The 20902-nt window shown below is 33.5% G+C and overlaps 1 protein-coding gene and 1 pseudogene across 1 annotated transcript; both read right to left on the bottom strand.

The window, feature by feature from the left end:
• Window positions 1-303: 303 nt before the first annotated feature.
• LOC149515510 (ethylene-response factor C3-like) lies at window positions 304-15080 on the bottom strand (annotated as a pseudogene).
• A 2415-nt stretch (window positions 15081-17495) lies between these two features.
• On the bottom strand, window positions 17496-20695 carry LOC149515509 (receptor-like protein EIX2). Its single transcript, XM_089741581.1, has one exon. It carries the CDS (start codon window positions 20568-20570, stop codon window positions 17538-17540), a length of 3033 nt encoding a protein of 1010 aa, XP_089597707.1. The 5' UTR covers window positions 20571-20695; the 3' UTR covers window positions 17496-17537.
• Window positions 20696-20902: the final 207 nt, after the last annotated feature.

Here is a 20902-nt window from a genome sequence, read left to right as displayed (position 1 = left end):
ATATGATTAATATAGATGTTAACTCTTTATGAATTCAAACTAACTAGAAATTGTTATCATATATATATATATGTATGTATGTATGTATACATGGAAGAATGAAAATTTGTAGAAATGTTCAACTAGTATGTAATATTATTGTTGGCGAAAATTATAATAGCACTAAACTTTGATTGTGCATCAAGATTTACAAATTCACAGACAATATCCAGTAAAAAATTTGGTCCTCCTCCACTATCTCAATTGAAAAGGGAGAAGAAAGGAAAAAGAGAAGAAAAAATATTGGGGTTTGCACCCAAATATTCACCAATAAGGAGTTGCACTCTTAGATTTACTTAGAAGCTTCTCCAAATAATCAGCTCCTAGATCCTCAAACACCAAGATATTTTCCATCCCCATTTCCTTCTTTCTTGATCTTCATGTTCCATGATCTTTTGCACTTCATGGAGTACCTTTTCTCAATTGTCAAAGTAGGTTAACAACTTTCTTCAAATCCATAGTTCATTTCTTGAAGTGAATCATAAACTGTATCTGTAAACACTCTAATTTGTTCGGGCCCAGGCTCGGGCTCATTGAGCTTGATTCAACAGGGACTGAGCCTCATCCCATTGGGCTTAGCTCAGTTCTGGCCCAATTTTAGTTTTAATTTTAATTTTAAGTTATTATTATTATTATTATTATTATTATTTTATTATTTTCATTATTTTATTTTTATTTTTATTCGATCCGAAAAGTAAGTTTTAATTTCTGTTTCCTTCTAAAACAGTTTCTGGTAGAGTTGGACTGGGATTCAAAGATTGAATCCCAGTCAAATAGGGAATAAGTATTGATTAAAAATTGTTTTTGATTAATGCCTATAAATAGAGGCTAAAACAGGAATCAGAAAAAAATCAGAGAGGGATCAAAGGGAAAAGAAACAAAGAGGTGAAACAGAAGCTAAAAGTGTTTAGAGGCAGTATAGAATTTTTAGAATTTTTTTTTGAATTTTTGGACTTTTTTCTGAAAAATTTCTGAAAATTTTCCAGAATCCAACGAAATTTTTCAGTGAACTTTGAATTTTTCGATGAGTTTTCTGGCTAGATTTGAAGATTCCGATGGCTTTTTCCAGATTCTGGTAGAAATTCAACCAGAATATGGGATTGTTTAGAGAGAATGAAGAGAAAAGAGGGAAAGGAGAGAGAGAGGGAATGAGCCATCTACGAAAAAAACAGAGGTTAGAGCTTTTTATATCATGCTAAAATGACGTCATTTTTGCATTAGTAAACATAGAGGATCCGCGTGTTTTGCCAACATGCAACCCGACCCGTAGCGCACCCGAACCAGCGACCCGCTTCTTCGCCTGGGTTCCAGCCGTGACTCCGAGCTGCACGTTTGAGTTGTGATTTCTATCTTGAGCCAAGCTGTTTCCCAACCTAAGTCGAGTCATTTTCAAATTTTTTTTGGTATTTTCTTATTTATTTTATTTAAGTATTTTATTTATTTGTTTTTTTTGTTTTTTAATTATTAAATTAAAATAAAGTAAAATAAAGTAAAAATAAAATTTTAGGAATAAATATTAATTATCCAATGATGAAATTTATAAAAATTTCAAATGGTAAATTTTTATAAAATTCATAGGTGAAAATTTTTGTTTAAATTTAACCCAAATGGTGGAATAATTTAGATAAGGTTTCAATAAGAATAATTAATATTTATTTTCAATCAAAAAAAAATAAAAAAAATATAAAATATAATAAAAAATATAAAATTTTGAAATTAAATATAAATTATCAAAGGATGAGATTTTTAAAAATTTCAAATGATAAATTTTATAAGAATTCTCTAGGTGAAAAATTTCCTCTAAATTTGACCCAAATGGTGGAATAATTTAGATAAAATTTCAATATAAATAATTGTATTCTTTTCCAAATAAAATTTTGATTGGAAATATGTAATAATTATCCGAGGATGAGATTCTTAAAAATTTCAAATGGTAAATTTCTAAGAAATCTCTAGGTGAGAAATTTTCTCTAAATTTGGCCCAAATGGTGAAATAGTTTAAATGAAAATTTTCAATAAAAGTAATTGTCATATTATTTTCTTTCCAAAGAAAAATAAAAAGAATTTCTAAATAGGCCTAAATGGTGAAAAATTTTAGAAATTCAAAAAGAGAGAATATTTTTAATTTGGCCCAAATGGAGGAATAATTAGATATGTTTTTGACTAAAAAATAATAAATAAATATTTTTTCAACGACGAAGCCTCTTCAAGAAATCAAATTGGATTCTTGAATATTCTTGAGGTGAAGAAATATTTTTTTAAGAATTCTACCAAATTAATGGAAGAATCTCATAAATATTTCAACTTAAAATTTGAAACATTAGACTCAATACTTTAGGATAAATTTGAAATAATATGATACCATCTTTCGGATTGGCATATGGGATGCTATAACCTTCTTCACATGTAACCGAACTCCTGAACTCTATTCTGGTTAGTAGACCTGAACCTATTCTTTTAAGGACCCTTCGTCAAGCTTAGGAGCTCCTTAAAGGGATAGATTCCTTAGCTGACCAATCACACCTAGTAAAAAAGATTGGTGGCAACTCCATTCATTTGTTAAGTCTAGCTATAGATTTTTGAATCTATAGGTTATGACCATTTGATGACTCTACTAGGAACTGCTAGAACGTCAAGCCATAATTTTTGAATTTATCTTATCTTTTGAACTAATGGTTTTAAGTTATTTGTTTACTAACGTTTTTTCTCTTGTTTTTGTCTGATTTATGGGGATGATTACCATATGTTCCTTCACACACACTATCACATGCATTTGTATTGCATAAGCTCTATACCTGGGCTTTGTCCTTCTTAGGAGGGAATAAAGTGCCTACGCTCTCGTGAAATGATAATCTCCGTAGTGGCTAGTGAAATACTCCGACTTAAATTGAATCCTTTCCGTTGGTAGCCTGTGATGGGTGAGGATTGGACTGCCTTACTAGTTTGTGATGGATAATAATGTAAGGAACAATTTGAGAACCTTTAGTGGTTAAAACCACCTAACCCTGTATATAGTTTACCCTTAAAAAGCCAACCTTAAGATAGAGCCCTTCCTACCTATCAATAGATATAACCTAAAATTAGGACACAAGAAGGAACAGTTCATTATCTAACCATTTTTGGTTGTTTTTATGCATTACAACATGCATCCTCATGTTTTAAGCATTATTATGTTACATCATTCTATGCATCATTTCCATCCTCATGTTTTAAGCATTATTATATCATATCATTTTATGCATCATTTTCATAATCATGTCTAACACCATCATTTGCATATAGAAAATATTTACCACATATCAGTTAATGATAAATCAGATCTCTCATTTACATCCATAAAAAGTCAAATGCAACCAAAGTCTACATTAGTTCATCATGAGTTTGCCCAGCAACTGAAAATTAAGTCAGAGGAAGGTTAAAGAAAATAAGGAAATTGCTTGCCTGAAGGTTTTATTTCCTCATTACCAGAGAAAGTTCACTTCAAGCTACAGTAAAATGATCTAGCTGACTTAAGCAGTGTTTGAGGATGCATGAATAGGATAAGGCATGAGGCATTTGAGAACATATATAGAGATATAGCTTCACTACTTCAGGGAAGTGGACAATAATTTGATTAGGGCTATCATCCAATTTTGGGATCCTTCTTATAGATTTTTCATCTTTAATGAAGTAGATATGATGCCCACAATTTAAGAGTATATGGTTTTACTTTGCTTCGATCTACCAAACCCAGACAATATTTACTGGTCCAATAAGGTGGGCTATCGTAAAAAGCTAGTGCAAATGCTTGGACTTAGTTTGCTTCAAGTCGATTCATGTGTCAAGATAAAAGGATGAAAGTAAGGCTATTCCATAAAGTTTTTTGCGAGATTTCATCCAGGGGCACATAGATGATGATAAGGGATTAGTGGCTATGGCTATAGTTTTATATGGATTGGTGATCTTTCTGAAAGTCATCGGATATGTTGATGTCACAGTGGTGGATTTTATTGATCAGTTAGTATATCAGATCAATGCAGCACTAACCATTTTGACAGAAACCATCCAATCTCTAAACTTTTGTCGCATAAATGGAAAAGGCTGATTTAATGGATGTTTACAGTTGCTATATGTATGTATAAAGAGTCACATGAAATGTAAAAAAAGTCAATTTTACAAACCATACCTTCGTTCCAGCATCCCTATCAAGGAATTCTGTTACAGCACATAGCCTCAAGCAAAATTAAAAGAAGAATGGGTTTCTTATTTTTGAGCCTTTGATAGTCCAAGGATAGTTTGAAAAGCATCTTTGATGTGTCATGATACAGTATTATACAGTTGTGAAAATCAGCCATGGGTGTTCTTATTAGGCTTATGGGGTGCTGTTACTTATGCCCTAACTTTGGTGAAAAGACAATCCGAATATGAGCAATTCATTTCAAAAACTTATGGACTTAACCAGTGAGAGTTCTCATTCACTGATAAAAGGGCATATAGAATGGTTGAAAAGATCAAGAAGGTATGGAAGTAAACCACCAGGGTTAACCAAGGGAGGCTTACTTACAACGTCACCCCAAAATATAGTGTATGGCATGTAATGAGGGAAAAAGACATTGTGCTTCCTAGTGAACAAATAGGGCATTCCCCAAAACCTATTCTTCAGGATCCTTTGCTTAAAATGGAAATAGCTAAGAGAAAACTCCAATCCAAGAAAAAAGAGTTGGAACAAGAAAATAAGTGATTGAAATTAGAAATAGAAGAGAGTCTACGACTTCAAGAATTGAAAATTCAGAGCTTGACAGAGCAAAAAGATCAGTGGAGAGCTTATTTAATGATCTAGATATGACACATTCATCAGTCACACTTGAGCTTGCTTGACTTTTAAAAAAAAAATGAATTGCTAAAAGTAAGGGTGGAGGAAGAAAAAAAGGCCACTGCTAGGCACATAGACATAACCAAATGTTACAAGAGATAGTGGATCGATTCACAACACAAGTAAAAGCCTTGTCTGATGAGTGCAAGAGACAAACTCAACAGAGTGGGCTATGGAAAGACATGTGCATAGAAAAACAAGTGCATCTAAGGCATTTGTTTAATCAGTTATACGTTGCCGCAGACCAAGCATCAGAAATGGAAGAAAAAGTGAAAAATTTGAAGGCTGTGGTGTAACCAGTGGGAGTCCATGGACAACAATTGCTTGATTTCCTAGATGAGGCACAAAATCATTTCCAGCAAGCTAGGATGTTTATAAGAAGGCATTATAAATAAAGGATGATGTTTAGGACTTTAAAATATTGTTTTGACTTTATTAGGGTGTAATTTTGAAATTTTATTTAATAAAGTTTCAAATGGAGATTTCTTTTATCAATATTGATGATGTGACAAAATTAGTATATTTCATGCATACATTTGCATATCATACATAAAATACATAGTTTCTAATAATCATATAATTATGGTACTCAAGGTTCAATGATAGCTTCGTCCAGTAAAAACCCTACCCGTCGATATAACACTAGAGCCAGAGCCAAACAAATGGAGCAAGAAAACTTTCACCGATTTAAAAAATTGGAAAAAGCTCAAGAAAAGATTGAGAGTGAGTTGGCTAAGATTCTGAATGCTCTCAATAAGTTGAATAAAGGGAAAGGGGTAGAAGAGAACACAAGCCAACAAGACCTTTCATCATAAGAAGTGACTGACCCCTTATATCCACTTGGTTTTGGTCCACCTCAAGCTCCGTCCACACAAGAGGTTCCACCACAACAATTCACATACCTTACACATCTTAAAATGCCATCAGCCTCCAATCCAAGGCATTTTCATAGCTATGTGAATCCTGTCTTTACTAAAAAGGTAGTATAACCAATTCAAGTCCCTGATTTGGATGAACTGAAAGAAAAAGATAAGAAAAAGATAAAAGTGAAAGCTCAAGAAGATTCTAAAATCAGTATGCTAGAACAAAGGCTACGGGTTGTGGAAGGAATTAGTTTTTATGGTTCAGTTGATGTTGCTGGGCTTTGCTTAGTCCCTGATGTGGTCATTTCTCTTAAGTTCAAAGTATCAAAATTTGAAAAATATGATGGTACAAAGTACCCAAAAATTCATATTACCATGTACTGTCAGAAGTTGGCAGCTTATGCTCATAATAAAAAGCTACTAATGCATGTTTTTCAAGACAACCTTACTGGTTCTGCTGCTAGGTGGTATGTCTAGTTAGAAAGAACTCGCATCCATTTCTAGAGTGACATGGCCCATGATTTTATCAGTCAATATCGACATATCATGGATTTGGCCCCTGATCGTTTGTCTTTGCAAATATGAAAAAAAAAAAGGCAAATGAATCATTCAAAGAATATGCTCAGAGATGGAGAGATGTAGCTTCTTAGGTGTAACCTCCTCTAACTGAAAAGGAAACTACAGTGTTATTTGTTAACACTATAAAATTTTTTTATTACGAAAAGATGATAGGGAATGCAATAAAGAATTTCACCAACATGGTGATCTTGGGTGAAATTATTAAAAGTGCCATAAAAAATGGTAAGTTAGAAGGAGAGGAAGCATCTACTAAAAGGGCTTAAAAAAAAAGATATTGAAACTCAGGCTGTGAGCTTTGATAGACAACAGTTCAGGGGTTATCAACCCTACGCACCACAGAGCTACTCTCAGAATTATTCCACTGTGAATAATGCTTACCAATACCAACCAAATCCACAGTCACTCTATTCCTTAACCCATCGATCCATTTTTAGACCACAGACTGTCATATATGGTTCTAATGCTCAACCTTCCCCTAAGCCTCAAATTCGTCCGGCTGGTCCTATGAGTGGTTTATTAGCGCAACGAATTACTCATGAAAAACTCATATTCGATCCAATTCCCATGACATATATAGAATTATATCGAGAGCTCTACAACAATCATCTAGTTGCTCTTAATCGAGTAGAGCCACCTAAGCCACCATATCTCAAATGGTACGATCTCACAGCTCATTGTGAATATCACTATGGGGTTGTTGGTCATTCCACTGAAAATTATACTGTCCTGAAACATAAAGTGCAAAAACTGATCAACGATGGAATGGTCAATTTTAATACAGGAAGTGAAGCTTCAATGTTAGTGGCAATCCTTTGCCTAATCATCATGTGAATGCTCTAAGTGATGAACGGGGGCATTATCTGAAGGAAAAAGTGGTAGAGGTCAAGACCCCTCTCAGTCAGCTATTTGATATTTTATGAAAAGCTGACATGATACAACTAATTAGTCCATATACTTTTCATGGAGCATGTATAGCTGATAAAAGCTGTAAGTACCATAGTGGGACATCTGGTCACTCTATTGAAACTTGTGAGCAATTTGGTCAAGAAGTGCAAAAACTCATGGACTCACACCAGATTAAATTCTATGAAGAAGATTAGGATTCAAAAAATGTTGAAGTCTTCATGACTGACCAGCCACCAAAACTATTTCCAAAACCATTAACAATTTATTATGGGAATAAGCCAAGGTCGACCGTAGACAAGTTCACCCCTAGGCTAGTAACTTTCAAAGTCCCTGCTCCATTCCCTTACTAGAGCAATAGAGCAGTGCCATGAAAATATGGCTATGACACAATAATTCAGGGGCAAGAAGAGAATGTCTCTAAGCTTGATACTGCCAATATAACTGGTGTGAGAGGTATCACCAGAAGTGAAAGATGTTATACTCCAGAAATATTAGAAAAGGGCTAGAAAAGAAAAGGCCAAGGTAAGTGAAGAAAGGAATAACCCTGAAGTGGTGTCTAAAAAGGATTGTCCAAAATCAGTGTCGAAAAAAGAAGCTTGTGAATTTTTGAAACTGATAAAACATAGTGAATACTCAGTTGTGGAATAGTTAAATAAGATGTCGGCATGTATCTCATTATTATCATTGTTATTGAATTCAGAACCACATCAAAATATCCTACTGAAAGTGTTGAATCAAGCATATATGGCACATAATGTGTCTGTTGAATATGTGAACCATTTGGTTGGAAATCTGATCAGGTCAAATTACATATCATTTGATGATGATGAGATTCTTCCAGAAGAAAGGGGAAGCACCAAGGCTCTGCATATCACTGTTAAGTGCAAGAGCCATATTATAGCCAAATTCCTAATCGACAATAGTTCTACTATCAATGTCATACATATGTCAACTTTGGCAAGGCTACCTATTGATTATTCCCATATGAAAGACAGTCAAATGATCGTTAGAGCATTTGACTGGCCCAGACAAGAAGTTTTGAGAGATATAGAGATGCCCTTACAAATTGGGCCATACACCTTTAATGTAAAATTTCAAGTGATGGATATCTCTCTGTCTTATAGCTACATGTTGGGAAAGCCATGGATTCATATGGTTGGTGTTGTTCCTTCTACCCTGCACCAAAAGATCAAGTTCAATGTGGAGGGGCAGTTGGTAATAGTGTTTAGAGAAGAAGACATGCTGGTAACTCAGCCTTTGAATACTCCGTATATGGAAGCTGCTGAAGAAACAATGGAATGCTCTTATCGATCCTTTGAGTTAATCAACTCTATGGGTGAGGGACCCAAAAGTCAACATTATTCAAAGATAGTGAGATGTCAGGTCATCAATAAATGTTGGTATCTTGGAATGGGATTGGGAAAAAATTTACAAGGGATAAGAGAGCCTCTGACAACAATGGACAACAAGGAAAGATTGGGCCTTGGTTATGAGGTGGAAGACTGGGAAATTGAGGGAAGACAAGTTAGCAAGACAGCATTGATTATCCCATATTTATATGAGACTTTCAAGCCTGGAGGGTTCCTGTACCCAACTGTAAAGGAAAATTTAGAACGAAGCATGGAAGAAACATTTGCTAATTTTTTCATTCGTGTAATTGAGGACAAAAGTGGGAATAAGAATGAAACATGGGTTTGTCCTTGCCTACCAGATTACAAGCTGAACAACTGAAACATTATTGAGATGCCTGCTATGCTTGATACCAGTTCAATGTAATTAAACATTCCAATAGCTTATGCCCAAAGCCTTGGGGTGGTCTTTCTTATTTGAGCCCTTTATCTATTATTATTTTAATAAACTTAGGAAGGATGCATTTTCATTCATTTCTTCTAGTACTTTCATTTTTTTGTTTTCTTTTTTTTTTCATACATTTCGCCAACACATCCCATTTAATTAAATTTCAGGTCCTTGAATGAACAGAAAAATAATAATGATAACGATCAAGGGGTTAATTTTGAAAAATCAATTAATACTGATGCACTTGATAATGAAGATGATTCTGAAGAATATATTATTTCTCCAGACCTAATGAGATTGATTGAGCAAGAAAGTAAACCAATTGAGCCCCATCAAGAGATGAACGAATTGGTGAATTTAAGAAATGAAGAGAATAAGAAAGAGGTTAAGATTGGCACATCATTCTCGTCGACAGATAAACAATGATTGAAAAATCTACTTTAAGAATTCGTAGATGTGTTTGCTTGGTCTTATCAAGATATGCCTGGGCTCAATACATAAATAGTATAGCATAAATTACCTTTGAAGCCAGAATGTAAACCAATCTAACAAAAATTGAGACAGATGAAGCCTAAAATGTTACTAAAGATTAAGGAAGAGGTGAAAAAATAATTTGATACAGGTTTCTTACAAATGGTCAAGTATCCAGAGTGGGTAGTCAATATAGTACCAGTTTTTAAAAAAAATAATAAAATACGAATGTGTGTAGACTATCATGATTTAAATAAGGTTGGCCCAAAGGATAACTTTCTTTTACCTCATATTGACACACTGGTAGACAACACGGCCAAGCATTCAATGTTCTCTTTTATGGATGGATTTTTAGGATATAACCAGATAAAAATGGCTAGAGATGACATGGAAAAGACCACTTTCGAGACTATGTGAGAGACCTTTTGCTATAAAGTCATGCCTTTTGGGTTAAAGAATACTGGGGCAACATATCAAAGAGCCATGGTGATGCTTTTTCATGACATGATGCATAAAGAGATTGAGGTGTATGTAAATGATATAATTACAAAATCTCGAAAAGGTGAAGATCATGTCACCAATCTTAGAAAGCTATTTGAGAGATTGAAAAAATTTTAACTCAAGTTGAATCCAGCTAAGTGCACCTTCGGGGTAAAGTCAGGGAAGTTGCTAGGTTTTGTGATCAGTGAAAGAGGGATTGAAGTTGATCTAGATAAAATATGGGCCATTCAAAATTTGTCACCTCTCAGCACACCAAAAGAAGTTTGAAGTTTTTTGGGTAGATTGAACTATATATCTCGGTTTATCTTTAAACTTACTTACAAATATGATCCCATATTTAAGCTTCTTCACAAGAACAACCCTGAAGAATGGAATGAAGAATGCCAAGTGACTTTTGATAAAGTAAAGCAATACTTGTCTAATCCTCTAGTGTTGGTGCCACCTGTTCCAAGAAAGCTCTTAATCTTATACCTCACAATATACGAGAATTCAATGGAATGTGTGCTGAGGCAGCAAGATGAGTCTAGCAGAAAGGAAAGAGCTATTTACTATCTGAGTAAAAAATTTACAGAATATGAATCCAAGTACTCTTCATTAGAAAAAAATGTGTTATGCATTAGCTTGGACTGTTAAAATATTTAGACAATATATGCTCTATTATACCACATGGCTCATAGCAAAATTGGATCCAATTAAATACATATTTGAAAAGCCCTTTTTGTCTAATAGAATTGATAGATGGCAAGTAATGCTCTCAGAGTATGATATTGTGTATGTAAACCAGAAAGCAATTAAAGAAAGTGTCATAGCCAAGTTTCTCACAGATCGTGTTACTGAAGGTTATGAGCCGAGGAAATTGGAATTTTTTGATGAAGATTTGATGATTGTTTCTCAGCTAGAAAGGGAAGGGTATAAAGAGTACCATTGGAGAATGTATTTTGATGGAGTTACCAATGCCTTGGGACATGAAATTAGGGTAATTTTGATTTCTCCAGATGAGCAATACTATCCCATAACAGCGAAGTTGAATTTTAATTACACAAATAATATCGCTGAATATGATGTATGTGTCATGGGTTTGCACACTACTATAGACAGAAAGGTTAATGCATTGAAGGTATTTGGAGATTCAGCTCTAGTTATATATCAATTGAAAAGAGAATGAAAAATGAGAGATTCAAAACTCATTCTATATCGTAAGTATATTCTAGAGTTGATCAAGCAGTTTGAATATACTCAATTTGATCAATTGCCTCGAGAAGAGAATTTGATTGCTATGCCTTGGCTACTTTAGCAGCAATAGTTCGAATTAGTGATAATGTTGACATCCAACCTATCAAGTTAGATGTCAAAAACATGTCGGCTCACTACTCTAATGTAAAAAAAGAGGATGGGAAGCCCTGATATTATAATATCTTACAGTACATTAAAAATCAACAATACCCTATCCAAGTAACAGAGAATGATAAAAGGGTCATCCGAAGACTAGCCATGAATTTTTTCATAGATGGAGATATTTTTTACAAAAGAAGCCATGACCAAGTATTATTAAGGTGTGTAAATAAGGCTGAGGCTAAAAAAATTATTGAAGAGGTACATGATGGAATATGTGGGGCACATACCAATGGACATATGATGGCAAGATAAATCATGAGAGCAGGGTACTATTGGTTGACAATAGAGAGTGATTACATTGACTATGCTTGAAAATGTCACAAGTGCCAAATCTATACTGATAAGATTCATGCTCCGCCATCTGTATTACATATTTTGGCATTACCCTAGCCATTTTCTACGTAGAGCATGGATGTTATTAGTCTTATTACCCCAAAAGCTTCTAACAGGCATAGGTTTATTTTTGTGATGATAGATTATTTCACAAAATGGATGGAAGCAGCATCATTTGAAAGTGTGACACGATCTATAGTTTGTAAGTTTATAAAAAAAAATCTTTGCAGATATGAACTTTTAAAGAGAATCATTTCAGACAATGCAAAAAATCTGAATTGTAAGATGATGAAAGAAATATGTATCAAGTACAAGATTAAGCATCATAATTTAACGCCATACCATCCTAAAATGAATGGGGCAGTGGTGGCAGCTAATAAAAATATAAAAAAAATTCTTGAGAAGATGACTGAAACTTATAAAGATTGGCATAAGAAGTTGCCATTTGCATTGCATGCTTATCAGACATCAATGCATATCTCTACTAGGGCAACCCCATTTTCTTTGGTTTATGAGATGGAAGTCGTATTGCCCGTGGAAGTAGAGATCCCATCCTTGAAGGTTTTAAAAGAAGTTGAACTATAGGAGACTGAGTGGATTCGAGAACGCTATGAACAGTTGAATCTCATTGAAAAAAATAGATTGATAGCGTTATGCCATTGTTAGCTATATCAAAGACGAATGATGAGGGCTCATGACTAAAAGGTCCGACCTCATCGTTTTTGAGAGAGAGAATTGGTCTTAAAAAGAATTCTTTCAAATCAGCATGATAATAAAGGGAAATGGACCCCAAATTGGAAAGGGCCATATGTGGTGAAACGGGCTTTCTCGGGTGGAGCATTGATACTAGCAGAGATGGATGGAAATAATTTGTCTCATCCTGTAAATTTTGATGTTGTGAAGAATTACTATGCTTAAAAAAAGAGAGAAAAAATAAAAAATAAAAAAAATGAAAAAGAAGGACTCAAGGCGAAAACTCAAAAAAGGCGATTTGAGTCATAGGGGGCATCTAACTTGAAAAACAAAAAAGGCAACTTAGATGAAGAGAATACAGCATCGAATTTGAAAGTTCATTGGCATGGAGGCTAGCATATTCTGAGGAGCTTTAAGTTGTTAAGTGCATCAGATGGTTGAGTTTTCAAAGGGACTTTGAGATATGTTATCATGGTCGTTTGATTATTCATTTTTGGGCTTTACCTTCCCTATACCCATTTTTGTAATTTTTTTCATTGCCTAGAGTTTGTCAGCAGCATTTTTGCTAATAAAAGATATTCTACTTTATTCTTTGTGTGTCTCTACTGTTGATTATTTCCTAACCATCCTTATTCTTTTCTTCTTAATACCTTGCAATGGAAGAAATGTGTGAATGCATTCTTACTTTTTGAGATTGAAATAATGATTGATAAATAAATAATGGCATGAAAGATTTCTACATTACATTGGAAATGTTAACAGTGATAAAGGCAAATTTGAGATGTTCAGTTCCTAATAAGGACACATATTTGGAAAGAAATTTCTTGCAAAAAGAACGTGAGAATTAAATGATTACGAGTTACGCTGACTTGATCTTTGCAGAACAAAGGGTTCGAGGCCAAAGAAAAAGCTTGAGAAACTTGGGTACCATAATTAAATGGGAATTAATTAGCTAGCATTTGCATAGCATGCATTGAATTTTACACACATTGTATTTTGCATAGCATATACTGTATTCAAGCAAGCATAGTGCATAAGTTCACAAAGCAAAGGTATTCTAGGATCCCCACATGGAGAAAATAGATGTAAAGACTTTTTGATTTTTTAATTTTCGTTTGAGAAAAAGTTTGTGAGGTAAGTTTTTAATCTTTGAAAAAGGATGTCTCTTGGTATCAGGATCGATTTGCAAGACCTTTGGGTATAATTTCCTAAAATTCCTTCAAACATGATCTTTGACTCCTTTGGACATGATTGTCAAGGAGCATTTATTTTCCTAAGTTCGTTGCCTCTATTCAGATGAGCTATTTATTTTCTCAAAGTTTGTTGCCTCTATTCAGAGGAGCCATTTATTTTCTAAAAGTTTGTTGCCTCTATTTAGAGGAGCCATTTATTTTCTCTAAGTTCGTTGCCTCTATTCAAAGGAGCTATTTATTTTTTCAAAGTTTGTTGCCTCTATTCAGATGAGCCATTTATTTTCTCTAAGTTCGTTGCCTCCATTCAGAGGAGCTATTTATTTTCTCAAAGTTCATTGCCTCTATTTAGAGGAGCCATTTATTTCCTGAAAGGTCGTTGTCTCTATTCAGATGAGCCATTTATTTTTGAAGTCTGTTGCTTCTATTTAGAGGAGTTTTGTTTAAAAAAATAATAATAAAAAAATAAAATAAAAAAAGAGCATAAATTTGTTGGGATGACCATGAGCAGGGTGTCTACGTCTTTACACAATTCCTATTTCACAGAAAATGTGCAAAGAGAGGCAATTGTAGACACCTTAATTTGTCTGGACCCAAGCCCAGGCCTATTGGGCTTGATTCAACAGGGGCTTAGCTCAGTTCTGGCCCAATTTTAGTTTTAATTTTTAATTTTAATTTATTATTATGGTAGAATTCTTAAAAAAAATTCAACTTAAAATTTGAAACCATTAGACTCAATACTTTAAGATAAATTCGAAATAATATGGTACCATCTTTCGGATGGGCATGTGGGGGTGCTATAACCTTTCTCACATGTAACCGAACTCCTGAACCTGTTCTGGTTAATAGACCTAAACCCATTCTTTTAAGGACCCTTCTTCAAGCTTAGAAGCTCCTTAAAGGAATAGATTCTTTAGGTGATCAATCACACCTAGTAAAAAAGATTGGTGGCAACTCTATTCATTTGTTAAGTTTAGCTATAGATTTTCGAATCTATATGTTATGACAATATCCATTGAAAAATTGAGTATCACATCGGACCTCGCATTGCGAGTGCAGCTTGATCATACGCTAACTGTAGCCTCAGCTATATCCAAGGTTCCAGGCCAAAGTCTAACACCATTCCTTATGGAATCCCTCATCTCAGCTGCTTATTTTCCCCATGGCCTCTTCCTAACTCCTCTATACGAAACCTCCTTTCCTGTCTCATCTTCGTTTGCATTCAAGTTCACTTAATGATCCTTTCTAAAACTATTAACGGATGTGGTATCAAAAGTGTTTTCCTATGCTTGATGTAGGACTCCCAAAGGAACATTTCTTGGGAGTCATTTCCATTGAAAGAAAGGGTTTGGTTATGGAGATAATTGAATGATTCTGGTGAGAATTTTTTTGAGAAATATAGGAAGAAGATGATTCAAGAGACAATTGGAGATTAAGGTATTGAAAAAACGAATAATCCATGTATGAAAAAGTAATTCTTATTATGGAAACGATTTTTCTTCGATCTTATAATTCTCTTTGATTTTGCTTTTTGGTTTTGGTCATAGGAAATGAAATTTGAAGCTTAGTGTTATATATATAGTAATTAAAAGCTACGGAGGGAATGGCTACATTATTCAAATATTTATTTTAAAAAAGTAAAAAAAAAAAAAGAAAGAACAAATTAAAGAAACGATGGAAAGAGAGTAAAATTATATGAACAAGTTATTAGCGTCGAACGTCATTATTGGGTCGTTAATAGTAGAATCAACAGCTGAGTCAAAAGGAATACTCATCGGGGCATGGTGGCCAGATCAAGTTAAAATTCTCTTACATCACCCGTGATGTTTCACTTTTATGTCCTGCCTATACCTTATATTTTTAGCTTATTAAAATTGTAAATCACTATGCTTAGAATGATCAATTACAATGTTAATTACCTTACATTGATGAACAAGATTTGATTAATATAGTCGGGTTATAGTTAAGTTTGTCGTAGTTTTATTTTTTATACAAAATAAATTATAATTTGAGAATTAAAAAAATTATAAGTGCATAAATTTAAATTTTAATCCGATTAGAAGAACTTTTTAAAATATCTATATAAATCAATTAGGTTAGACTTTGAGTTTATAAAAAGATTGCTTTATCTATATATATATATATATATATCTATATATATATATGCTTTTCATTTAAATTATATGATATAATCATATTATTGACAAGGATTAATTTTAATTTTTCAAGTATCACTAATAAGTGAATGCTGTTAAAATAAAAATTTACCTATCTAATAATAACGTATAATATAAAAGAAATAATCAACATTTTTTAAAAATATTATTTTATGGTGTGATTTTAATAAAATAAAAAAGATATATTTTTACATTGAATAATTATTTCATATAATCCTTTGTTTATTAATTATGTCAAAATTTATCATAAATAAGTTTCTTAAACCAGCATAATTGATGTTATACTAACTTTTTGAATTGATAATAAGATGTAAAAAGTCAGTGGTCACTTTCTAGGTGCCATTATAGGTTGGTTTTACCTCTCCACTCAAGTGCCACCTTTTTTTCATTTTTTTTTCTTCAAATTCACACCCTACATAAGCATAACCTTCCAGCCTTAATTGGATGATTTGCCACTCTTTAATTAGTCTCTAATATTTTATTGGCCAAAAATTTGATTGTTCATATATGCATTGGTCATTATTTTATACACTTTTATCCATTACTAGAATTTGATCCCACTATTTATAATTATTTTTAATAAAAATAAAATAAAAATTTAACTTATGTAAATCTATCAAAATTAAAAAAATATTTAATTAAAACGCCACTAAATTAACGGCGTATCAAAGATATAAATACAGTTAATATAACAATATTTTTTAGATATAAAATTTTTCAAATACAAATATCGTTAATATAGTAGTGTTTTATAAAAAACGTCGCTATTTTTCGCGATGCGTGTATAGGCGACATTCTTACTAGCGCTTTTTACAAACGCTGTAAATTTTTTAGTGACGTTTATAAACGTCGCTAAACGTAAAAAAAAAAAAAAAACCGATACTAAAAATTAAAACTCCTTAATGTACAAATTGAATCTTATAAATATATCAAAATTAAAAAATATTTAATTTATTATGGTCACGTTTTTTTCTGTTGGCTTTTTTTGCTATGATGTGTACATTTATTGTTTATTTTCAAATTTATAAATTATTTGATCAAATCTAAGATTTTTTTAATTTATTTTAAATCATAAACATTTTTCAAAACTTTTAGAAAAAGAGAAAGAAAAATGCGACTAAATTTTTTTATGATGATTTAGATTTAAAAGAAAATTACGACTAAAATTTTTTATGATGATTTAGATTTGCGTTTAATTTTTTAATTTTTTTGCCTTTTTATATTTTTATATTTATTATTATTTTCAAATTTTTGATAAATAGAATTAAAAAAATACATAAAATAGGGTAAAAAGACTATTAGGCTTGATTCATTAATGGGTTTGTAGGGTGGAGTGATTTGACAAAAACGGGCTCGTTAAATCCGGCCCATTTCCAAATACTTTTTTTTTCCCATAAACTCTACAATTTTTATATAGTTACAATAAAAGCTTTCAATTCCTTTGGATTTATAAAAATTTGTAGTTTTTGAAATTTTACTTCTGAATAACAAACCAAAATCATAAATAAGACTAGAATAATAAATATTTCAAATTAAATGACTTATAAAAAATTGTATCTTCAACTCATTGAATTAAATTCAAACATACATGAGTCAAATACATTAACATAATTTATTTTATTTCAATAAATTACAACATGTAATACCACTTCTGAATCCGAATACATGGATTAAGTAAAGAATATGCAAATCAAGTTATTACATTACCAAACACACCGAAATGAGTTGCCAATACAAATAATTACATACCAATAGTAGCCCAAAACACGTATAACTTATCACCAATTTGCTCCAGTTTTTGATAATAAGCAAACCTCCAAGACCTGATGAAAAAGAGGGGAGCCACAACTCCCCAAAAACCCATCACAAATCCAAGCACTATGCTCACATAAAGCCAATTCACCTTAGATCTTTTCTTTCCTCCACTGCTACCTCCATTTGTAAAATCAGGCGTTTCGCCATTTCCGCTGCAATTTTTAGTGACTGGAGGTCCACAAAGGTGATTGCCAATGTAAGAAGACCTGTCAAAGCTTTGGAGCTGGGTGCCCGATGGAATTTGTCCCGTCAAGTTGTTGTAGGACAAGTTCAAGTGATTCAAGAAATTCAAATTGGAGAAACTTGAAGGGATTTCACCATGGAGTCGGTTCATTGACAAGTCAAAAGATTCCAACACCTCCATATTGCCAATGTTCTCTGGTATCTTTCCTATTAGGAGATTCTTTGACAAATTTAATGACCGCAGCCCCATAAGATTTCCAAGTTCTTTGGGGATCTCTCCTGTGAGACTATTAACTGAAAGGTCTATGCTAGTAACAAGTCTAAGTGTGGTACTGTATTCATCCTCTCTTCCTCTTGTCACCAATAATGCATCCAAATAAAACAGGTTATCAAAGACTAATTCGAAAGCCCAGTAACTCAGGTGTTGGTCGGAGGGTTTTGTGGCCATGGCACTTAAGTTACTAAAACATTTTGGAATAGCTCCTGAAATGTTGTTATAACCAAGATCCAAGACCTGAAGAGAATTAAGAAAACATATTCGATCAGGAATATAGGCTTGAAAGTTATTTGTGCGGAGGTTTAGAACCACGAGTTTTGAAAGCTCGTCTCCAATCCATGCTGGAATACTTCCCGTCAAATGGTTTTCACTAAGATCAAGAATAAGCATATCAGATAAGTTATCCAATGTGGATGGTACTTCTCCAACTAGGTTATTGTTACGAAGGTTTAATAACTCAATAAGAAGCATAGATCCCAAGGATATAGGAATTGTCCCAGTTAGATTGTTGTTTCCTAAATTTAAGACTCGCAACCTTTGCAAATTTACCCAACAATCTGGAATTGCACCTGACAGATGATTTGATTCAATGTCAAGAATGCTCAAAGTTTCTAGTTTAGTTGGTGGGAAATTACAAAGAAAATTAGATAAGGATCCTGAAATTAGATTCTTAGACAAAAATAAAAACTCCAAATCAGAGGATGCCCGTGGCAATGGACCTGTGAATTGGTTGGATCTCAAGTCAACCATCGAACTCATCAATAAATATGAAATCTCCCCGCCTAGTTGGTTATGGGAAAGGTTTAGATATTCAAATTGAGTCGAAAGGTTCCAAAACCAAGTGGGAATGACACCTGAAATTTCAGCACTGGAGATATCTAAAAAAGACAAGTTCTTTTGGAATTGTAGCCACTGAGGGAATTGTGGACCAAGATGCCAGTTACCCAAACCAATACTTTTACAGTGAAAAGGAGGAATCCAACTTGGGTTTGGTTTAAACGTTAACACGTTGTTAGATGCCCAAAAAAATTTCAATCTCGTGAGATTAGAAAAGTGCATTTCTGATATATTTCCTTCCAACACATTATAGCTAACGTCTAAATCTTCCAAATTCCCAAGTTGTCCTAAACTTTGAGGAAGAGTTGCATTCATTCGATTGTATGAAACATCAAGAACTTTCAATGATGACAACTTCCCTATTGAGAATGGAATGGGACCAGAAATGGAGTTTCTAGAAAGGGAAAGGTATGCCAAATTTTTAAATTGGCCAAGTTGATCAGGTAAATGGCCAGAAAGTTTGTTAGATGCAATATTTAATGACTCTAATCGATCCAAACTACATCTAGACAAACTCTCTATGATTTCTGATACCTCATTATCAATTCCATTATATGACAAATCCATCTCCCTGAGAGTGCAAAGACTCTCCAAACATTTAGGTTCTATAATTTCAAGCTGGTTATGTGAAACATCAAGATGAGTAAGAGAGCTTAAGTTTCCAATGGCACTTGAAAAATTACCTTGCAGGCCGGCACTGCTAAGACCAAGGAATTGAAGTCGGTTTAAATTAGACAACCAGCTGAGTGTCGATGAAGAGAAGGCATTCCTACTAAGATCAAGAAATTTGAGAGAAGACATGTTTTGAAAACCATTGGGAATCACACCTTCAACTCCATTAGAGCTAAGATCAATGGACACGAGACTAACAAGACTGAATATCCACGTAGGCACCGAAGACAACGTGTTTCTGGAAAGATCCAGAACAGCAAGAGATGTGTAATTAACACTGATTGGAGATGGATCATTATTTAGAGAGCATCTTGACAAGTGTAACTCCACCAAAGAAGGAAGTTTTTGCGTTGATTGCAGCCAATCAGTTGCTTTACGAAGATCTACTTCACTCAAATCAAGGTACTGCAGAGACGAAAGACCAGAAACCCATTGAAGAGCTTTAGCTTCAAAAAGGGGATTGTGTCCAAGATCAAGATAAAGCAATTTTGAGAGATTTCCAATACTATGGGGAATTTGTCCTTGGAAATTTGCCAGAGAAAGGTTAAGATATGTCAAGCTCTTCATCGACCCAATGAATTCGGGAATTGTCAGGCTTCCAAAGTCGTTGTTGCTTAAGTCTAGGAAACTGATATGCTTCAACTCGATCAAAGAAGGATTTATTTTGCCTCCTAGCTTTGACCGAAGGTAAGCACCCCATTCAGCAACCGGCTCATCCGCATCAGGTCCTTTTGAAAGAAGACCCAAGTGCAGCTCTTTGACATGGCCAGTCAAGTTATTGCAGAAAACACCAACCCACTCACAGCAATCCTCACCTTCAACCCAAGAAGATAGCCTGTTTGATTGATCAATAAGGTCTTGCTTGAAATTCAAAAGGGCTTGCCCCTCACTTTCAATGCAAAGGACATTGGAATTCCCATCACAAAAGCTAATAACAGTGGCTGCGATGACAAGAAAAAATACAAACAAGGAAATTGTAACCGCTTTCATGGTTGCATACTGATCATTGCTACCAACACATAATATATAAAGTTAAAGAAAAATGTTTTCCACCACATCAAGCGTAGGAAATTTCTTCGAAGACCTCCAATTTAAATTTCCAACTTGAATTTTCCACAAAAAGCATTCATATATATGAATGAAATTCGACGTATAGAAAAAACATAAAAAGAACTTGACAAGGAGATCAAGCCAACCAAGTCTACGGAGTAAGTCCCACGGCCAGCCAATTAACTCTTTAGGTCTTAGAAAAGAGGGAAAAAATGAAATAAAAAATGAAAAATTTAGGAAAAAAAATAAAATTACATAAAATTGAGAGGAGT

This window comes from Durio zibethinus, chromosome 12, assembly GCF_047325235.1.
Source record: "Durio zibethinus cultivar Kanyao isolate XHJ-2024 chromosome 12, ASM4732523v1, whole genome shotgun sequence".
NCBI classification, from domain to species: domain Eukaryota; kingdom Viridiplantae; phylum Streptophyta; class Magnoliopsida; order Malvales; family Malvaceae; genus Durio; species Durio zibethinus.
Note: the sequence above shows the minus strand (reverse complement) of the source record. Positions and strands in the feature narration are given on the sequence as shown.

Coding starts and splice junctions, on each gene's coding strand:
- LOC149515509 (XM_089741581.1), bottom strand. CDS start 20,570: ATGAAAGCGGTTACAATTTCCTTGTTTGTATTTTTTCTTGTCATCGCA.